The sequence below is a fragment of the Equus caballus genome, chromosome 13 (assembly GCF_041296265.1).
Source record: "Equus caballus isolate H_3958 breed thoroughbred chromosome 13, TB-T2T, whole genome shotgun sequence".
Lineage (NCBI taxonomy): Eukaryota > Metazoa > Chordata > Mammalia > Perissodactyla > Equidae > Equus > Equus caballus.
This window is the reverse complement of record NC_091696.1, coordinates 34,008,463-34,030,351: the sequence shown is the minus strand read 5'-3', so window position 1 is coordinate 34,030,351 and position 21,889 is coordinate 34,008,463. Positions and strand designations below refer to the sequence as shown.

The 21,889-nt window shown below is 36.6% G+C and overlaps 1 protein-coding gene across 16 annotated transcripts in view; it reads left to right on the top strand.

Annotated features, from left to right (window-relative positions):
- TNRC6A (trinucleotide repeat containing adaptor 6A) overlaps positions 1-21,889 on the top strand; it is a 101,352-nt gene that overhangs the window by 24,190 nt on the left and 55,273 nt on the right. For 12 of the 16 annotated variants that reach the window (XR_011424708.1, XR_011424707.1, XM_070232080.1 and 9 more), the window contains one exon: positions 5,032-5,053. The exons of the other annotated variants lie outside the window; for them this stretch is intronic. Coding sequence is in view for 6 of the 12 variants with exons in the window: in XM_070232080.1 (XP_070088181.1) it covers positions 5,032-5,053 (22 nt within the window). In the remaining 6 variants the exon portion in view is untranslated. The remainder of the gene's footprint in view (positions 1-5,031; positions 5,054-21,889) is intronic. 16 annotated transcript variants of the gene reach the window in all.

The window sequence follows — 21,889 nt, the reverse complement described above, 5'->3', positions numbered from 1 at the left end:
TATTTCTATAGGCTGTTACCAAATAGCTATTAAAAAACAAAACAAAACTCCGAGTTGGCACACTTGTATCCCGTATGAAAGATTGTGAGTCACAGGAGTTTGAAGACAAGTTTCCTCAAGCTTGTCTTCTGTCTGTGTTGGAGCCAGCAGGTGTATCCAGGTAGGTGACAGGTATCTACATGAGCCAGGGCGGCAGACCTATTTATATAAACATTGGAACGTAAACTCACTACAGTAAAAAAACCTGCCTGTTTATGTAATCTCTGTACACTTAAAAAACCTATGTGTATTTCTGAAAAAGACTTCAGATGCTGTTTGTTCTAATCCATTCATTTTCAGTATAAGGAACTCAAGCATTAAAATGAGTTACGTGGCTAACCATGGTTATATCAGGGTGAGAGAACTAGGAATAGAATTGAAATCTTCTCATTCCCCCAGCTGGTGCTTTTCCAAAACTTGGTGCCATGGCTTTTATCCTTTTGATGCAGAACATTATCTTATACTTTTGCTTTATTTTTCACAATCTAAAGGTGAACTTTAAAGCTGAAAATAATATATTATGGTAATTTTTATAAGGCATTTAATAGGTCTTTATGGCATGAATACAGAAACATATTTAACAGTCCCTAATAGCCACTGTAGTCCTTTAAAGAAATTTAAATTCAGACCACAGGTTATGTTCTATTTTATTTTTTTTCCTCTCTTTTTTTTTTGAGGAAGATTAGCCCTGAGCTAACTACTGCCAATCCTCCTCTTTTTGCTGAGGAAGCCTGGCCCTGACATCCATGCCCATCCTCTACTTTATATGTGGGACGCCTACCACAGCGTGGTGTGCCAAGCAGTGCCATGTCCACACCTGGGATCCGAACTGGCGAACCCCAGGCAGCTGAGATGCGGAATGTGCAAACTTAACCACTGCACCACCGGGCCAGCCCCTATTTTCTATGTTAAATAAACAATTAGAGAACACAACTCCTTATGTAAACAATTAGACACCAACAAGTCTCTCACTACAATATTTTTACCATGATAGTTTGCCTTAGTTTGTTATTTAAATATAAATTTATATATTTAAATTCCTCTTTAGAGAAATTTTACGCAAAAATTATGTGATTTTTCTTATATTTCAGCCTTAATACATCTCTAATTAATAATAGAGCTCAATGACTGGATGGCTTTGTTTGTAATTTTTTGTGTGTGAAAAGCCTTCTATCTCACATCTAAGTATCATAGCTGTTTACTTCTCCTCCGATTCTAGGGCTTAGGAGATAATGTGATGTATCCCGGGAATGCCGTTTCTGTACTTAAAAAAGGGCAGCAATTGTAGCAGTTAGTCATTACCATGGCTTTAGCTCCAGGTTCTGTTTTTAGAAGAAATTGTTAGAAGGAATCTTGAGAGAAACGTAGTGAGGAGGGAAAAGGAGGTTGAGAAATAGGTTAATTATAGAGGGATAATTTAGTATAACCTTTACTTTGAGCATGTAATTGTAGTTCCTAGAAAGCATATAATGGTTGAGGGCTGGAGGGAAGCAACAATACAAATTGGGCTCTTACGGTGCTGAGAATGTTTTAAAGTCAATGTTCCTAGGTATTTTTGTTACTGTGTTAAGAGCTGAAGGGATTTTTATAGGCTTTGTGGATTTAAATGTATTCAGTTCGAGTTTAAATGACACTTAGGTTGTAGAAAACGTCCAACTTCATTCCCCTTTTTGGAAGTTTTTGTATTTACTTATCATGTCTGCAAAGACCATTTTGTTCTGAGACTGGGGATTGTATTTAGCAGTCAGAGTAGCAAATTTTCTCAGTAACCTAGGTGGCATTGTAACCAGGCCTGGAATGTTGCATGGCATCTAGGGCATTTAGGTGCTCCCTTACAGTCCTGCCACTAATTTCGGCTTACTATTCTCTTCTCCTTTTTTTTTTCTTTTCTTTTTTTTTTTTTTAACTCGTTTTATTAAGCAGACCTAAGTTCTAGACTGGGTGCTGCTTGCTAAGATAAGGAATCATAGAAAAGCTCTCTGACAACTAACTTAGCTCATTTAAAATAGGTGAATTGAACTATTAATTCTTTATTCCTAATGTTAGTTTCTGATACCTGGAACTGTCAAGACGTTGTAGATGATTAGAAAAAAAGAAAAAAGCAAGACTTGGGAACTGGGAGTGAGTTTGAGTCAGATCATCTCCAAGTGTGAAAGGACTGAGCCAAAGCATGGGCAAGTGGAGCTGATGATAGCAGCCGCAGCAAATATCTGTTGAATGCGTTCTGTGTGCTAGGCACTGTCCTAAGCTTCCCGCGCCACCCATCCCCCCCCCACCCCCAGCCAAGTTCTTTATATGAGTTAAATCTTTTTAAGCTCACAGCACCTCTGAGCTAGGTGGTTTTGTTCCTGCCTTGTAGATTAGGAAACCACGCTTTAGAGAAGTTAATTTTGACCAAGGTCACCCAGTGTAAGTGGTGGAGCCAGCATTCAAAGCCAGACAATCTGGCTTCAGACTCTGAGCTCTTAACCACTGAGGTATGCTTGGGGATTGAGTTGTTGGGAGAAGTGGTGCAGAGCCTGACAGAAGCAAAGGACCCAGCATGCTATGTGCCTGCCACTTGTCTGATGCCTTCATTAACGAGTTGAGGCAGTTGTGATAATTGTTTATGGAATCACGGCTCAAGTTTGTTTGTTTTAAAGAAAAAAAATATTCAAAATGGAAATCATTTTGCTTCTAGATTTGCCAGAATCCTTTGATTCTGTTGTACAAGATGATGTGCAATGATACCTCACATTTGAATAGTTTGTATAGTTTTTCCAGAAAAGATCTTTTTATACTTTACTTGAGCCTCATAATAGCCCTGAAAGGTAAGCAGTACAGTTTTTTTTTTCTCTGTTTGAGGAATTAGGAAACTGAGACCCAGAGGGTTTAAATGACAAGGTCGTTCAAGAGTAAAAAAGAAAGAAACAATTGAAGTTAATTTTAATATATTTTATGTAACCCAATATATCCAAAATATTGCTATTTTAACATGTAATCAGTATAAAATATTATTAATGAGATATTTTACCCTTTTTTTAATACTAAATAGTAGAAATCTGGTATGTATTTTATACATATCAATTCTGACTATTCCTGCTGTCAGTAGCCACATGTGGATGGTGGCAACCATTTTGAACAGTGCAGACAAATACTCTTAAAATCGCTGACCCAACTTGGAAAATTCTCTTTTTAATAGTTTGAGTAATATACTGGGTCCCTGGACCAACCACAAAAACCTGCTTTAATGAAATGGAACTCTTACCAGTTTCATTTCCTAGGAGGAGCAGTTAGGAGCTCTTGGCTTCTGTTACTTACATTCCTCCACTCTGTTAGTCAGTCTTCTGATGGACAGGCACCTTCAGGTGTCTCCTTCGTGCCATTCTCTGTAGATGACACAATACTAAATGAGGGTGACCGTTATTCTGAAGCAGCATGGAGTTGTTTTTCCAAAGGAGTTGCAGAGTAACTTCTTTATGTTGTGAGGCCTGAAAGAGCAACACTGTGTATCTTTGGGTTCAGTAATGTGTTCATGGTTTCTGTGTACAGGAACTTAGTTTCCTTTGGAAGTAAACTGTGGAAGAGACCAGGAAAGTTAAAAAAAAAAAAAAAAAGATTTTCAGCATGCAGATTTTTTGGCTGATGTTTTGACTTCAGGAAATTATGTATCTTATTATTTGACATGATATTTCTAATACTTCAAAGTATTCACATACCAAGTTCTTTCTAGTAAGACTGTTTTTTTTTACTATCAGATTTTAAAAACAGTTTCTCCAGAAATAAATTAAATGTTCAAGTTAGTTGACTGGTCTTTTGTTGTTGTCCTTAGATCAATTTTTTGAAAATTTTGATCCATATAAAGTAGAAGATGGGCCTCCATTACTTAACATATCACTAGTGCTCTAAAACTTGGCAAAGCACTTCATTGCCTTGACTGACTTTCTGGCTCTCTGGGGAAAGATTAATGTTTGCTGTGGCTTCAATATTAGAGTAACTGCCGTATAGTTCTTTACCATATCGTCCTATAATGATATAATTCAAAAAATGGTATTCTTGGTAACAATAATTTAATATTACTAAGCAAAATGAATTACCATGCCCCATAGCAGTTAAGAAAAGCTTTATCTTCGTTTAGAAACAAGTCCTGGTTACTCAGTTACTAATTATTCAGTCTTTACTTACCTCCCTGCCTATCCTTGTATCGTTTATCTTTTGGACTCCCATACAATTGGTCCTGATCAAAAAGTTGATTTTTGCTTGTGGTCTCTGTCTATAATCACTTCTTTCTTTTTGAGGCCCTTGAAGTTTGTGGCAGCCCTACTGTCCTCAAGCCCCTTTCCCTGTTGTGTCAGAGACAGTGGAAGTAGAGGCAGGCATGCCAAAGCAGGGCTCATGTCAGTTTAGCTTCTGAACAGAGTAATTTTAATGAACTGTCAGATGTGTCAGAAGCAACAAATATGTTTGAAAATTTTTCCCACTCAAAAATACTTAAAAGTTAAATATGTTTAACTGTAATAACAGCCTAACCTCCAGGAGTTAAATTTATTACTAATTAGGCCAAAGTGGTTGTATGCAGCTTTTCTTCTAGAAAACTTAGTTCATGTTTTATCATTTGAAATAATTTTTGAAGACATTTAAGCACATGCAAAACTCATTAGATCCATTAAATGTAAAGGTGACAATTATATAAAAATCATTTTAAAACTAAATGATGAGAAAAGTGCAGTTCCATTTTTAAATTGCATACTGTCATACTATGATGTCTTCTCTGCTTTGTGTCTAAAGAAACATTTCAAAAATTTTTTATCACGGACAATGGGGCACATCTCTGGGAAAAGCATGCTTTCTTTGCATATCTTTTCCTATCCGGTTCATCTAATTGGCAAATTCCTTATTTAATAAAAGTGTATGTATCTTATATAGTAGTAATATATGAGCATTTTATCATAACAATCCATTTCTTTCAGTTTCATATTTACATTGTTTTTTGTTTGTTTGTTTTTATTTTAGGCCACTGAACAAAAAATCAAAGGTACGTTGTTTAAAGCTATTTTTTATTCTTTTTTTCATTAAACCAAGGTTGTTGAAATGCATTTTTATTCGCCTCCAGGATGAGAAATAGAAGAGCATGAAAGGAACAGAGGGATGGGGACAGACTTCTTCAGTGACATGACCTTGGAGTCATTCTTTGGGGTTTATGGTTTATCATGGCATATATTACCACTTTTAAAATAGACTGTCTCAAGAACTACCTTAGAACTGTCTCTTAGGATGAACAACACCTCCTAACATACTCCCTTGATTTGAGTCTTTGAGCACATGCACCTTTCCTTCAGTCTTCCATCTAAAAGCCTTCTTGTCTGTGGCTCCCTCTAGGACTTTTACCCCATCCCTTGCTTTATTTCTTGTTCTCTGTATATTATTGTCCCCTGCTCCTTCCTGGAAGCAGACAGTGACTCCACTCTATATTATCACTGAAAATAGTAGATTACTGACCTTATGGTCCTTGTGCCAGGTTGAACAGCTCCCAGTACTTACCAAACAAAAGATTTCAAGGTGTTAAGGAAACAGGAACCTAATCCCTCTCAGATTCCAACTCAGGAATTCTTCACCCTTCCAGGAGTTGACTACCTGATAATGAAGGTGTACGGCTCTCAGAGGCTGAACTTGTTAGGCCTAATGATTCTGAATTTTAACTTTTAGCTATATCAAAAGTATGGTCCCTGCATTTGATTGATATATGCAGTCAGTACTACCTATTTTTATTTAAGGTCAGCATTGGTTAAGGTAACGTTTATTAGGTGCAATGGTGTAAGAGTGAATAAGTACAGTTGTACCTTATCTTTACTGGAGAAGGAGTGGCAATAGAAGGTCACACCCAAACACAGTATAGTATAATGTGATTGGTTAGAGTGAAAATTGCTCCTTTGGAGCACAGAGGAGCGATAATTAGCTTAACCCAGGGGGTTAAGGAAGACCTCCTTGAGATTATGAATCTTAAAAGATGAAACAGCCAAAGAAAGAATGGGATGGCAGAGGGATCAGCATGATTGAAAGCGCAGAGACAAGAGATGATGTGATGCTATATGCGGTGGTGGTATTCCCAGAACACTGAATACCCAGTGATTGGTCAGCAGAGTTGAAGGGTTTTTCTGAAGAAACAGGTAGTGGTCAGGTCAAAGAGGACCTATGCTATATGTACCAAGGAACTTGGACTTTTGTTTTAGAGGCAGTTAGCCACTGAAGAGTTTAAGCAGAGGAGTGAATGGTTTGGTTTTTTTTTCGTTCTTTTTTAAAAGCTGTCAATCACTGTACATGGAAAGTGTTGGCTGAAAGATGGAGCTAAGAGAAGAAAGGCACTCTGGACAGAGGAGGCGGGTGGACAAGAAGAGGGACCATTCAGAGAATGAGCATAGGGGTGTTGGGGGGAAGTGACAGAATATAGGCCTGGAGGTAGGGGGAACCAGAGGGCTTCATGCTGGTTAAAGTGGAGAGCAAGCAAAGGTTTTTGCATTTCGAGTTCATGGTCATAAGCTGTGCTTTAGGAACATTTCTTTGTCAGTAGTGTCTAGTCGCACCAATAGAAGCAGGACCAGAGAGGGAAGAGAAAGAAAAGAGAGGGTAGTAAGGATTTGAACTGAGGTCTTGGCAGTAGAGATCGGAGATGGATGATACATGAGTAAGGTATAATTGACAGGCTTGGCAACCCATAAGATCAGAAGAGGAATTAAAGGTGATATTGTGGCTTTCAACCTGGAGGTCTAAGAAAGTTACGGGGATGTGGAATGATGTAGGGAGGAACATTGCCACATTAACTTTCCTAAACTTCTGCTTTTGTCATACCACTTGCCTATATAGGAATGTTAAGTTGTCCTTTGTTGCTCTGCTTCAAGACCAAACTCTTCTGCTTGGCTTCCAAGGCCCTCTTTAGTCTGACCTCCCATGATCTGACCAACCTGTTTCCCATCACTCCTTTTCAGATCATTATCTCTTTCATGTTCATTCCTGTTTCTGTTTCTTTTTTATCCAATTTCTCCTGCAACCAACGCCTTCAGCATTTCTAAACCTCTCAGAGCTCATCTTCTAATGGATTGTTCCAACTGCCATTGATCCCTCCCTTTTCAATTTCTTAGGATGTCATGATTTATCTTAAATTTGGGGCACTTGATTGTATTCTATCTTAGATTTTTGACTGGCTCTTGGATATTTGTTTCTCCAGTACCGTCTTTGAGTACCTAGTGTTTATGTCCTTTCCAAATGTAAATCATTCTTTACATCCATATATAAGATATGAACATATTTGAATCTTGTTTTTAGATTCTCAACAATTCTGAGAATGTTAGGCTGAATATATGAAACTCTCTTCAAAATGCGTTATGTTGTTTTACCATCTGTTTTACTCACTTCATCTTTCTTGTAATGGTAGCTCCCTTCATAATTGGTCATGCTTATTCTGATTCATGAAAATATATGGTTTGTTTTCATGCTGTTTATAATATCTATGGTGTTTATGGTTTTGGGTTCACAGTGATTAGAGATTATAAACTGGAAGGTTGTAGGGTGGGTTTGGCCTACTCAGTTGTTGTTTTTCACTAAACTTTTTATTTTGGAATAACTTATGATTTACAGAAAAGTTGAAAAGATAGCACAGAGAGTTTCCCATATACACCTTGCCCAGTTTCCCCATTATTATCATCTTATAGTTCTGTGGTACATTTGTCAGAACTAAGAAACTAAACTCCAGACTTTGTTTAGATTTCACCATTTCTTCCAGTAACTTCTTTCTGTTCTAGGATCCAGCGCAAGATACACAATGCATTTAGTTGTCACGTCTCCCCAATTTCCTCTGGTCTCCACACAGTGTTTTTATTATTATCCTTTAAATTTTTAATTCATTGCCAACATTTAAAAATCAGGAGAATACACTTAATCCAGAATTGCAGTTTTTTCAGTCAATGTCATTTTTTGTCTTTTTGTATTACAGAGTCTTTATAAAGCCCAAGTTTAGTCACATGTGGCTATCGAGTACTTGAAATGTGGCTAATGGGACTAAAGAATTGAATTTTTAATTTTATTGGACTACATCACGGTAGAGCCTTCTTGACTGTTAAGAATCAAGATTTTAGTGCTCAGACTGAGCGTCACTATTTAGCCTGTAGCACACCCTATAGAATTTTGCCTTAAAGAGCTTGAGTGACATAATGAAATTCTTGGAAGTTTTATTCTTACCTTCTGACTTGAACTTTGAAAAACGTAAGGAGCATGAACATTTGAATGTTTAAATATTTGAAATGACTTTTAAAAATATGTATATTGTGAGTGTCTCCTTGAGACAGTAGGGCAGTGAAGTGCTGAAAAATTTATGGTGAGGTATAGGAATAGATGGATAAATTTGAAGATGCCCTATGGCCTGTGTAATGTAAGGGCAGGGAAGAGTTAATGTCTCCTCTTCAGAATGTCCGTGGGAACTTGATTAAGAATAAAGGTCATCTTTTAAAAAGAGGTTTTCAGCTCTGGCACTAGCTTGTTTTGGAGGCATGCTGATTGTATGTTCCTTGCAAAAGAATAAGCACTGTTAATTTTTGACAGCTAGTATCTGTCTTACCATGCCAGTGCTTTTCTTCAGGTGATTTCATAAGCAAGCTATATTTCAGAGAATAACAAACCCCACAGCTCCAAAAGGAGGTGAGGGGAGCCTGGGGATGGAAGCAGGAGTAGAGAAGAATGAACAGAGATTTTTTTTGTTTTCTGGTGATCACACAGGGAAGCATACTTTATTACTGCTGTTCTCTTTTAAAAACCTATGAAAATTGAATCAGGGACCGGCCCCATGGCCAAGAGGTTAAGTTCGTGAGCTCTGCTTCGGTGGCCCAGGGTTTTGCCAGTTTGGATCCGCGGCACAGACATGGCACCGCTCATCAAGCCATGCTGAGGCAGCGTCCCACATAGCACAACCAGAAGGACCTACAACTAGAATATACAACTCTGTACTGTGGGGCTTTGGGGAGGAGAAGAAGGAGAAGAAAAAAAAAGAAAAAGATTGGCAACAGTTGTTAGCTCAGGTGCCAATCTTTAAAAGAAAAAAAATTAGGCTGGCATTGATTTTAAAAAGAAAAAGAAAATTGAATCAACAATTAAAACACATTTTTGTTCCTGTTGCAATTGGAAACCATTATTCTTATTCAATTCTAGCCTTAGTATTTGGGGTTTTTTGGTTGTTTTTGTGTGTGTGTTTTTATTTTGGATGAGGAAGAATGGCCCTGAGCTAACATCTCTTGCCAGTCTTCCTCTTTTTGCTTGAGGAAGATTGTCACTGAGCTAACATCTGTGCCAGTCCTCCTCTGTTTTGTATGTGGGACTCTACCACAGCGTGTGTAGGTCCATGGTTAGGATCCAAACCCATGAACCCCAGGCCACCAAAGCGGAGCGTGCGAACTTAACCGCTATGCCACTGGGCTGGCCCCTACTATTTGTTTTTTTAATCAAACACATTTCATTGCTTAAATCCATTGATCTTGGGAGTGATCAAAATATTTAAGAGCTATTAAGTCAGCCTCATGTCAGATCATCTTAGAGACATATGATAGCTAACTTTGAGCACTTACTATGTGCCGTGCACTGTGCTTTATGTTTACTTCACTTAATCAAGGAAAGTATTGTAAACATTTAATCACCAGTAACTAATGGGCACCAGCAAATTCAGAACACGTACTGGAGCAGGGTCCTAAAAGCTTAATGTGCTAAGAGTAACCCTTCAGCTATTGAATTTTGGGAAATGTGTGGGACCCAGGGGAGGGGCTAGGGTGGCAGGTTGGGAACTCTGAGACCTCATGCAGTGGATATTTAAAAATTAATGTGGGAGTAGGGCTCTGTCAGTGTGTACTAGCATAATATAAGTCTGCATCTAGTCACTTTAGCAGCCCTATGAAAGGTAGATAGTATTACCACCATTTACGGGTTAAACTGAGGCTCAGAAAAGTTAAGTCACTTGCTTATTGGTTATGTAGCTGATGAATGCTTGAGCCAGGATTTGACTACTAACTTTACTGGGCTCTACTGGTCCTTTTTCTTTGAAAATAGCCCTGTAGTTACATGGAAGACAAAATAGAAAGCCTTATACCATTGCCCATGCTTTAATAATAATCAATGAGTGAACTAAAACAATACATCTTTTAAAAATGTTTCTGAAATATCTTTTAACAGATTTTATAGTTTTCCCTTTTGATTGAGCACAAAGAAATAAGTGAAAAATTGTGTCACCAGCATAATTTTGTGAATCAGGGAGGATTTGACAACTTTGCGGTGTGTTGGTTGGCTTTTCAGGAGTATTGGAGAAAGCTCTTAAATTGGTTATTACACCTTTTAGTGTTGATGAAAAAGAATAGGTGTTTTGACGACCAAGCAAGAAGCTGATTCTAAAAACTTTCTCTATGCTTCAGACCTCTATGCAATGAAAACTGATCCTTTTATGGAGCCAAACCTGACTGCTAATTAAATTTGAAATGTCTTGCTTCAACTCTTTAAGGGAGGTGTAAAGAGATTTTTGATGAAAAACCCACATAGCCTCCGTTTGTGCATTCTTCAAAAGGGTGGAGAAGGCACCTTCTGAAGGGCTTGGGCCCTGGTGAAGTCCCTTTCCAGTGTGCTTATTGACCGATAAATAGGATAAAGTTACAGTACACAATTTAACACTTGGAATACTGCTGAGATGGCTCAGTTTGAGTCAACGGAAGAAAAGTGTTTAATTTGTCCCCCTGTCATTAGTAAATCACTTCTTTACTTAGTTTTTCTCTTAAAAATCAGTGCCAATATCAGCCATGTTTCATGATCTCATGAGATCATCTTGGGAAACAAAGATACGTGAAAAATAATTGTGCAGTAATCTATTATGTGAAACTTAGAATCCGTAAAGTGCCATTGTTTTCTTCATTTAACATTCATGAAATATTTATTGTGCGCCAACCCTGTTTTCATGCACTGTTGTGGTCCCTCTTGTGCATGGAAAAAACAAACCCCAAGTCGTTGTCTCCACTGCACTTCCATTCTCATCTTTGTTTTAGTTTAGTAAAGGTAAATATATTTACCTGTGATCTCAGTGTACCACTCCATTTTCTCCATAAGGTCTTAAGTTTCTCAATCACAAAGCCTCCTATGATAATGAAATTCAGTAACATTGGTGGTTTAACAAAGGAGTGCTGTACTGCATAGATTTTCAGAGGGGAAAACTGATGCCAGCTAGATTGTGACTCGAACACATTCCCTAACGTTTTTCACATAATGAGACATGTAGAAAATGATATGTTCTATTATCTCTATTAATGGTATTTCTCACAGCTGAAGATGACAGTCCCAGAGTCTGGTCACCCAGACTGAGGTGCTCTTCCCCTCAGCAAACCTCTAACCTATTTTTGTCACACAGATTGGAAAGTTCTGCTATTGGAACTGGGGCTCAGTTCAGTGTTTTTCTCCACAGTACATGTAGTAGAAACATGGCTTTTGTGTTATAGGCAGATGTTAAGTAAGATTGGGAAGACTAGGTTTGATTCCAAATGTGCCGTGATAGTAGTTTTGCTTTAAGAGGTTTTGAAGGCAAATGTGTGCTGAAGGGCACATGTGTCCACACGTGGGTTGAAGGAGAAGCAGAGGTTCTTACTGGTTTAGAATTTACTCTGATGAATGTGTTTCTTCCTGTGGAAGATGTTTTTGAGCCGTGTAACAAATAAGATTCGTAGCCCTGCACTAACAAAAGAGGGGAAAATAGCCTTCTCATTGCATGGGAAATATTCAAATTATTACTTTTAGGTATATCAAAGTCACCATTTTTCTTTTCCTCCTGTTGAGAAAAGAAAATGGTTTATATAGATTTATACATGTTAATCTAGATTTATGTTATGAAGAATGCTGAAGACCCCTTTTTGCTTTAAGAACCATCTTATTTCTAGCAAATGTAGATGTGCTTGCTTATAAATACTAATAAATTATTAAAATAAGTAGAAATGAAAGCTTTTGTAACTTGAGATGTCTGTGATGAAACTAGAGTAGGAGAAAATAGACAGGAAATAGGAGAAAAGCAGAGATTAGTGCAGTTAGCAAAGTAAACTATTGTTGAAAACTAGATTCAGGGACTAAGGAGCCCATAGTTGTTGGAGGCTTGTGGGAGCATCCTGAGCCCTGAGATTCTACCTTGGCAACAACTAGGTCTTCAGTTTCAAAGAAAACAAATCAGGGGCCGGCCCAGTGGCGTAGTGATTGGGATCCTGCGCTCTCCTTCGGTGGCTCAGGGTTCTCCGGTTCGGGTCCCAGGCATGGACCTGCGCACCACTTATCAAGCCATGCTTTGGCAGGCATCCCACATCGAAAATGGAGGAAGATGGGCACAGATGTTATCTTGGGGCTAATATTCCTCAAAAAAGAGAAAGAAAGAAAAATCAGGGATCTTCTGATTTAAGTTTGGAGTAGAAACAGGGTGGATTAGTCAGAATAGCTTTATCAATTATAACCAGGTAAGAGAAAACTCCAGATTAGGAGAAAACACAGTATATATCATAATTTGCACTTTTATATTCTTTTAGTTCTAATAAAAGTAGTAGCTGTGCCTCAGATTGCGTACTGAGAGCTCCCTTTCAGTGCTGTAGCCTTAGCGAAAATGTGCCTGATAAAGCTGCTTAAAGGCAGCGTTTGGCCAGAAGCAAAAAAGCAGTGAGTCATCTACTAAAGATAACCCTGGAATTTTAGCACAAACACAGCACAGTGGTTAGAAGTCCAGGCTTCTGAGTCAGATAGACTTGGATTTGAACATTGCCTTTGTAGTTCTCACTTCTGTGACCTTGGGCAAGTTCCTTAACCTCTAAGCCTCGGTTTGACTCTGTTGAAAGGAGATAATCCAGGGTGCTTAATGTTGTGGGAATGAAATGATTTGGAACATAAATCATGGGACCTGGAGGGTAGTAAATGCTGAGTATGTAATAGATATGTTATTATTATAGATACTAGTTAGAAATTTTTGATTTGCAGCTTTCAAAGTGACTAAGCTATAATTAATCATTCCCTTATTTTTGGAGAGTTTAATTTTATTCTTATAAGTAAGATGATAATTTTTACTAGAAGGAAAGTTGGTTTAGAGGTAAGATTTGGTTTTGAATTTCAGCCCTGCTTTTTACTAGATGTTTCATCAGGAGCAGCCTTCTTCTGAGCCTTAGCTGCCTCATCTGTAAAATGGAAATAATGTTTCAGATTTATAGAATCATGATGAGGATAAAGAGATATCAGAAATATTGCCTGGCATCCAGCTGATACTTGGTAAATTTTAGTTTCCACCACTATGGTTGTGCAGTATCTTAGCAACATTTCAGCCCCTTGAAACAACATACTAGCAGTTTCCCCAGTCGTTTCAGAGTTCCTCCTCACCCAGACGATGATTTGCTTTTTCCTCTCATTAAAGGAGAACCCAGCCCAGCATGGGTGAATCACAGTGCAGTGTCTTTGCCATGGTGTGAAGAATATGTCCTGCAACCTGACAAAGGGATATAGCATCTTTATAAATTTGGCAGGCCAAAATTGATATTTTATTGCTTTGATTTATATTTATTTATTGGCAAAACGGAATATCATATGTTTAATTACTTGTACTTTTTTCCTCTTATGGATTACCCATTTGTCTCTTGGGCTTAGAGGTTTTGTTATCAATTTACATGAGTTCTTTATATAGTAAGCTCATTAGCATTCCATCTAATGTTTTTGATGCAAATATTTCCAACATTATAGACTACATCGTATGTTTGAAGTCATTCTGAGGATAAGATACCAGGCAGAAATATCTAAATTTTGCCCAGTACCACACCCCATAGGGGACATGCACACAGAAGATGGCAAATATATATTCAGAAGAAGGAAAGCAAAATTAAATAACATTTATATTCTTAGCTTGAACTCTGGTCCTAAACTGTAGTGACTGTTGAATGCTTTCCTATGTTAGGTTAGCAGCCTTCAACCAAACAGTACCGGTTTTCGCTTGGTTAGGGAAAATTGGAGTGGGAGGGGAGAGAATGGGTCCCTTTAACTTGTTCCAGAGGACAGAGATTTTCCAGTTTGCCTTTTAATTTGGAATAAACACAGGCACGGACACACACACGCATGCACACGCTCTTGAAAAAATAATATATACTTCATAATTTTACTTGGTGAAACTTAAACAATTTTTTACTTGTTGATTTCTTGATTCACTTTTATGTTGAGAAAACTTGCCATTTATCCAGGTTTTGAAAAATTTTCGCATATGTTTTCTAAAAGCTTTAAAAAACATTAGCATTTTATAGTATTACTGTTTTAATTTATTTGAACTTTATGTATTTGGGACTTTTTTGGAATTTAAGAAAATCAACTGACCATCATTCATTTCTTAAATAATTTGTACTTTCAGAGATTTATGGCAATTTCTTTATTGTATAACTTTTGGTACCCTCAAATTTTTTTTTTTTTTTACATTTCAGTGTGTTTGGGACTTTTTTTGCTGTTCTTGTTACTAAGTTCTAATTGAATTGTTAGGCACAGTCATGTGCCACATACGATGTTTCAGTTGCTGTGTATACGACAGTGGCCCCTTAGAATCAGTACCACCTAGTCTAGATGTATAGTAGGCTATATAACCATCTAGGTTTGTAAGTACACTCTGATGTTTGCACAATGACAGAATCGCCGAACGACACATTGCTCAGAATGTATCCCCATTGTTAAAGTGACACATGGCTATGTTATCTTTTTTTTTGAGTCACAGATGGAAGTCCAAAGCTCTCTAGATGTTGCTACTGTATCTACTAGAAGTTTTCCAAATTTACTCACACATGAGAACCACATGCAGTACTTGTTTTTAAAAATGCAAAATACAGGTTCTGATTTAGTAAATCTGTAAGGCTAAAAAATCTTTTTTTTTTTTTTTTAACAAGTGCCCCATAGGAGTTCTAATTAAACAAATTTGGGGATCACTTCTAGAATTGTAAGTTATGAAAGAGACTTAAGGGCAATCTCACTTTTTTTTTTTTTTTTTGCTCAGGAAGTTTCTCCCTGTCCTAACGTCTGTTGCCAACTGCCCCCACCCCTCCCCCAGCTTGAGAAAGATTAGCCCTGAGCTAACAGTTGTGCCAGACTTTCTCTATTTTGTATGTGGGTGGCCGCCACAGCATGGCTGATGAGTGGTATAGATCCGCACCTGGGATCCGAACCCAGGCCACCAAATTGAGCACGCTGAACTTAACCACTACGCCACAGGGCCAGCTCCTGACTTGTTTTTCTTTTGAAGTGTGTGCCTCTGCCTGAAAAATGTATCTTTCGTCATCCCACTTTTCTGAATTTCACATATTTGGACAAGTTTTAATGGGCAGATCTTGGAAATAACCATATTGTGACTATTATGTGGGTATCCTCCAGCTCTTGAAGAAGAGCTGTACTTTAGAAAGGATATCCCTTGCCCAGGTATTTTGCTGAAGAGCAGAATTTCTCAGTAGGGTGGTTTCATCCTGAATTTAGTTGAAGCAGCTCAGGGAAATAACTTATTCAGTGCCCTAAACCTAGAGGATTGTATCGAGACAAAGCAGTTACATTTCTCTCTGTGTTGGTCATTTAAGGTGGGAGGGATTTGGGTAAGAAGATAGAGTTCCTTGAGGGAGTAGTCAGGTGCCTCCTTAAGACCCAGGAGAAAGTATGCTTCCCATTTCTCTAGGATTTGTGAAGGGAATTAAAACTAAATTCAATTTAATATTTATTTTAACTTCGATATCTAGTTTTGAACTGATTGTTTATGATATCTTGCTGTTTGGTATCTTAAGATCTTTTTAACAGAAATACTAAGATTTGCTTTTACCTATATAAATGCGGTTTATTGTGTTTCATGTTAGTTTTTAAGTCTTATTCTTTTAAGTTTTCATAAATAGCCATTTAGTTCAACCTACTTGCTAAGGATTAGCAGAAGTTGATGGATTGGTAAGCATTTAGATATTTTCCAGGTTTACTAGTGGCACTTAAAATTGCAACCATTTATCCACAACCACAATTCTAGCACTGCATCTGTGTGTATCAACTTAAAGGCCAGACTTCCCCCCCCCGTGCTCTTCAGCATTCCAGAACTCACTCAAGTTAGCACAGGACAGGGAATGTATATTATACAGAGGAAGTATATTATAAATCATCCAGTATGCTTATTAATGATTAAGAAGACGATTTTTATCGTAGTACGTTTCACCATGTTTTAAATAAATTTGATTTATAAGCTCATTTTAATTGAATAGAACAGCTCTTTGCATTGTTCAACCAGCCGGCTTCTTCTTTCCCCTCCTGGTCCTCATAAAATATAGGGAGATGGAATTTAAGTTATTGGGCCTCAGATACAGGGGAACTTGGCAATAGCAGTAAGATGACACTGTGCCTTTCCTCCATTTTCCACTGAAAGCTGTGGAGTGGGAAAAGCAACAGAAGTTAGAAACACCTTTCTTTGGAATTTCTCGATGTAGAGAATTTTGTAATCTACTTTGAAGTTTTCATCAGGTTTGTGCCTTTTGAAAATCTGTGTCCCAATGTGATAATGCTGCTGCTCTTCATCAGGAAAGTGGGAAGAATTGATTTCATCCATACTTGTTTGCTCTTCCTCTGATCATGAGGCAGATTCTTTAAACTGAGTATTATTGAAAGCTACCTTGTTATTTTAGCACAGCAGCTAGAATAATTGATTTGAGAATTCAGGTTTAAAGAGATTATAATTACATGTTAGAAACATTAACAGTAGAGAAGAAAGATAAATCTTATATGTGATTTTGCCTGGTAAACAGTAACTCTTAAGAGCATAAAATAATTCCCTTTAATAAAGATTTTAAAGAACGTTTATCTATAGATGACATTATTTTTTTTAGATGACACTTATTTTGAAAGATTATTTTAACTATTGTAAGGATTTTTTTAAGCATCAAGCATTTAGAGTTAAACCTAATTATTTGATAGGTAGAAATTTTACCTTTTAATTTTTGAAAACACAGCTTCCTGGCTTGTTACTGAATTGCTTTAGTACATTTTTATCCTATTGATTATGCCTAATCTCATTTTCATACCTTCTCGAGGTAGGAAAATTTTTCTTAAAAAAAAATAAAAGATGAATTCTTAGGAGAATCCTGTATTGTTGCTTTTATGTGAGAATAACATTTTCTAACTGAGACGGTTTCATTGGTACATGCCATCTTGTCTTCAAAGAGCTTAATTTGATGGTTTGGTTTTTCCTATGTAATGATACATGTTAAGATTAGAAATCGTCATTCTAGGTGAATTTAAATCTTGCTGAAAGAAGTCTTTAAAAAGCACTCTATATTCTATAGATGCTTATTAAGTAATCTTTTTAGCTGGTAATTTTAACTATTTCAGTCCTTTTAAGAATTCAAATACAATTCTATATGTGGTTTTTATTTTGTGGAGATCAGTTTAACACTTAGTTCTGTTAAAGTGAAATCATGTCTTAAAATGACTTTTTGTATACTATGCTTATTATTTATGCCAGTATTTTTAGAAGATTTATAATGCAGCCACTATGAAAACTGTTATGCAAAGCTTAAATTGTAGGCTTTGAAAGGATAAGAATAAAGGAAGGGCTTGAGGTATTAAGGCATGGTAATTGATGTTTGGGGGGAGTTTGGTAGTAATCCATGGTGGTGGATGGCTGGTTCATATTTAAACTGTTGTTTCTATTAAGCTTGTAGATAGCCAAAAAGAAGTTTATTTATTTACTGTTTCCTGAAATAAATTTATTAAAATGACATTTTAAAAAGTTATTTTAAAGATTTAAAGATGTATTAATTTTAAATAATTTTAATTATTAATAAAAATAAATAAAATTTGTTATTACAAATTTAGAACTTGGTGTATTTAGAACTTTGGATATTAAACTATCTATTGGTTTTTTACTTGAATGTCAGACAGTTGCTATGGTACTTTTTTTTTCGATTAATAGGCAATTTTTTAGAACATTTTAGGTTTACAGAATAATAGGATGGTTTTACATAAGAAATATCAGAAAACGCAAAAATTAGCAAAAGTTAGTAATTTAATTGTTATATTTCATTCTTTCACAAAGTGAGAAGCCTTGATTTGGAGCATAATTTAGGAAAATGGTTGGTTTAAATTCTTTGAATGAGTTATTTTCCATTCTTAAAAATTAAAAAATTTGTTTATTTCTGGGCCACTTCAGATTTTGCTTATCTCCTTTAAACTGCAAAAGACAAGCTGGGTCATAGTATCACAAAAAAAAGTAAAAATAAAATTTATAGTTGGTAGGTATATTTTATACTAGCTGAATGAAACTCCTTCAAAATATGTTTCTGAAATTAGAAACAATATAGTGTTACGGCCAATTAGGGTATCTTTCCACATTAATGATCATATTGACTAAACCTGTCTTGTTCTCTGGATGCTGGCTTAAGATTTTTTTGTAGAGCAGATATTTGTAACCACTGAGTAATTCAGCGGCTTACAAACCAGGTACCATCATCATCCTTACTCTTTCTACTTTTCTTGATCATTCTTTCTCCCTCTTCTTTACCACTTCTTGATTATCCCACCTCTTGAATGTCGGTATTCCACAATGTTTCATCCTCAATATCATTCTGTATTGTTCTTTGGATTCAATCATCTCATGTATGCTAACAATTCTTAAGTTGTTCATTCAACGAGTAGTTCTCGAGCATTTACTGTTCTTGGTGCCGGCCATGCCAGTGACAAAGGGAAGGATAAATAAGAAACCACTTAAAGAACACATACTGTGTGAGGAGTGCATGAGAGTTCTGTGCGAGTGGAGGGGAAGTTGGTGTCATCAAATGCTTCTAAGATTAGCTGAATGTGGAAGGGGGAGAGGGTTAGTTGTTTCCTAGGAAAGATGGACAGAAAGATTTGTAAGAAAGATATCAAGGCATTTTAGGCAAAAGAAGTATCATGAAAGAGTATGATACCTTTTGGAGAATTGCATATATTTGGTGTGGAAGAGAAGGAAATGTATGTGGACGTAGTAGGATATGAATCTGGAGAAGTGGGAGATAGGGGCCATGCTAGGTATTTAAGATTAATTCTGAAGCACTTTAATGATCTAGATACCTTGAGGCAGAGAGATGGTAGACTTGGGGAGGGAGAAAATGACGAAGGGCACAAGACTTAAGCCAAGGAGGCAATTAGGAAGTTTTTGCAAGAGTAAATTGATGGGGGCCTAAATCTCAGCAGTGGCATTGGAGATAAAAGGGTACGTTTGAATTATCTCAAGGGGATAATCAGTTAGACCTGTTGACTGACTAGATCTAAAGGGATAGGGAGAATTGAGGAAGATATTCCTGCTTGAGTAACTAAATAGAGAGTAAGGCTGTTTACTAAAATAAGTGACTTCTCCTCTCCTACCCTTCTGGCCGGTTTGACTTATTCTTGCCTTTGTTTCTCTTCTGCTGTCTGCTACTTAAACCTATTCTGTAGATCTTCCCATTCCACAGCTCTCATGACTTCTTTTTCCACCTGTATGCTGAATCCTAAATCCGTATTTTTAGTTCAAACTTTTACTGAACTCCAGAACTGTATTGTCAGTTGCATTCTCCACATGGATATCCTATAGCAATGGTTTTCAAAGTTTGTCTCAGAACCGCTGAGAGGCTGCTTGAAACTTTCATCAGAGCCACAGGGTCAAAACTATTTTCATAGTAATAAGAAGACTTTATTTGTCCTGTTCACTCTTGTTCTCTCAGGAGTATATAGTGGGGTTTTCTGGAGGCTCCATAATGTGAATAGCACAGCAAATTGGATGCAGAAGCAGATGTGAGAATCCACCTGCCTTCTGTCAAGCCAGATATTAAAGAGATCTGCAAAAATGTAAAGCAATGCATGCTTCTCACTAACTTTTTGTTTTGGAAAAGAGTTATTTTTCAAAAATACATATATTTATTTTAATATGTGAAGGATTTATTTTTTAAATGAATTAATAAATACTTTAAAATTTTCTGTGTTTAAATTTCTCATATGGTAAATATCTATAGATGTAACCCATGTAAACAAAAGATCTTTAATGTTCTCAGTAATTTTTGAAAGTGTAAAGGGGTCTTGAAACCAAAAAAGTTGGAGAATTGCTGCCCTACAGTAACAACAAACCCAACATCAAAAACTAAACTCATTCTCTCTCATACTTCCCAAACTTAATTTTTGTCTTCTGTTTTGTATCTTGGTGAATGGTACCACCATCTGCCTAGACTCCAGGCCAGAAACCTGGGGTCGTCTTTATTCCTCCTTTTATTAGCGAGATGGTAATAATCATCGCTAACATTTATTGAGGACTAATCCTGTGCTAGATACTATGCTTAGTTCTTTACATTCATTATCTTGTTAAAGCCTCACACCAACCCTGCACTTGTAGGTCTTAATACTTACTCCTGTTTTACAGATGAGGAAACAGAGGTACAGAGTGGTTTAAGTACCTTGCCCACGGTCATACAGGTAGTAAGTTAGAGAGCCAAGATTAGAATTCAGCCAGTCTTTTGAATCTGTACTTCTTTTTCCTGGAACACTTTATATAAGATTGGTATTATATATTTCTTGAGGATTTTGTATACACACTCCTTATAAAGTCATCTGGGCCCAGTGCTTTTCAGAGAGGTAAATCTTGGAGGACCTTTTCAGTGTCTTCTGCTATTATGCTATAGGATCTTCTCCTCCATGAGCTCAATTTGGTAAAGTATATTTTGCAGAGAAGAGGCTGGAAAACTACAGCCTGCAGGCCAACTCTGGCCAACTGCCTATTTTCATATGTGAAGTTTGGTTGGAACACAGTCACATCCATTCACTTAGTTGTTGTCTGTGGCTGTTTTTTGTGCTGCAGTGGCAGAGTTGAATAGTTGCAACAGAGACTATGGCCTGCAAAGCCTAAAATGTTTACTATCTGGCCCATTACGGAAGTGGTTTGCCATCTCATGTTATAGGACATTGTTCACTTCATCTGCGTTTTCTGATTTATTGGTATAAATTATACATAATATTTTCTTGTCTTTCAGAATCTCTACATTTGAAGTTAAGTTTTTTTTAATTCCCAGTACTATTTATGTTTCTTCTTTTTTCCCCCCATTGTTTGGTGTTACTAAAATTTTGTCCTGATTTATTGGTAACAGAATTATATTGGTCTTCCATCTTAGGCTGTGCTTTACGACAATTTAAATAACATTAGACTTAGAGATATTTGTTTCTTAAAAGTATGCTAGTTAAAAAAAAAACAGCTATGGTAGTATTGATGAATGAAACTATCTGATCCTGATGAGTGATTTCATAAATTTCTCCTAAGCTGATTAATGTATTTATATTCCCTGCCTCTTTGGGGGTCAATGTTAAATCGTTCCCTCCTCCAGCTTTTCACATTATTGATGGAGTTGAGTCTAAAGAAATATCTTAATTTCAGGAAGTCATCTCTTGTTTTTTTCCATTTTCATTTTTTAAAATTAGGTTAACTAGTAGTTTTTTTCATTAAACTATGCCTTGGATTTATTGGTTCACTTTTAACGTCATTGATTTCTACTTTTATCTTACTAATTCCTTCTCCTTATTTTTTTTAACTTGAGTTGGATGCTTTATATTCTTTCTTGTTTGTTGAAAATCATCAAGACTGTGAATGTTTCTTTGAGCACTTGTTTAGCCATATTTTAAAACATATGTATTGTTTTCACTGTTATTTTCTTGACAAACCTGCAGTTTTGGTAGTTATTTCCTCTTCAACTCAAATTTTATGTAAGGCAGTTTTATTTGCTAGTTTTGTTGTTTCAAGTGTGATTACATTGTAATCCAGAAATATCATCTATATTATTTCTACCTTTTGGAATTTATT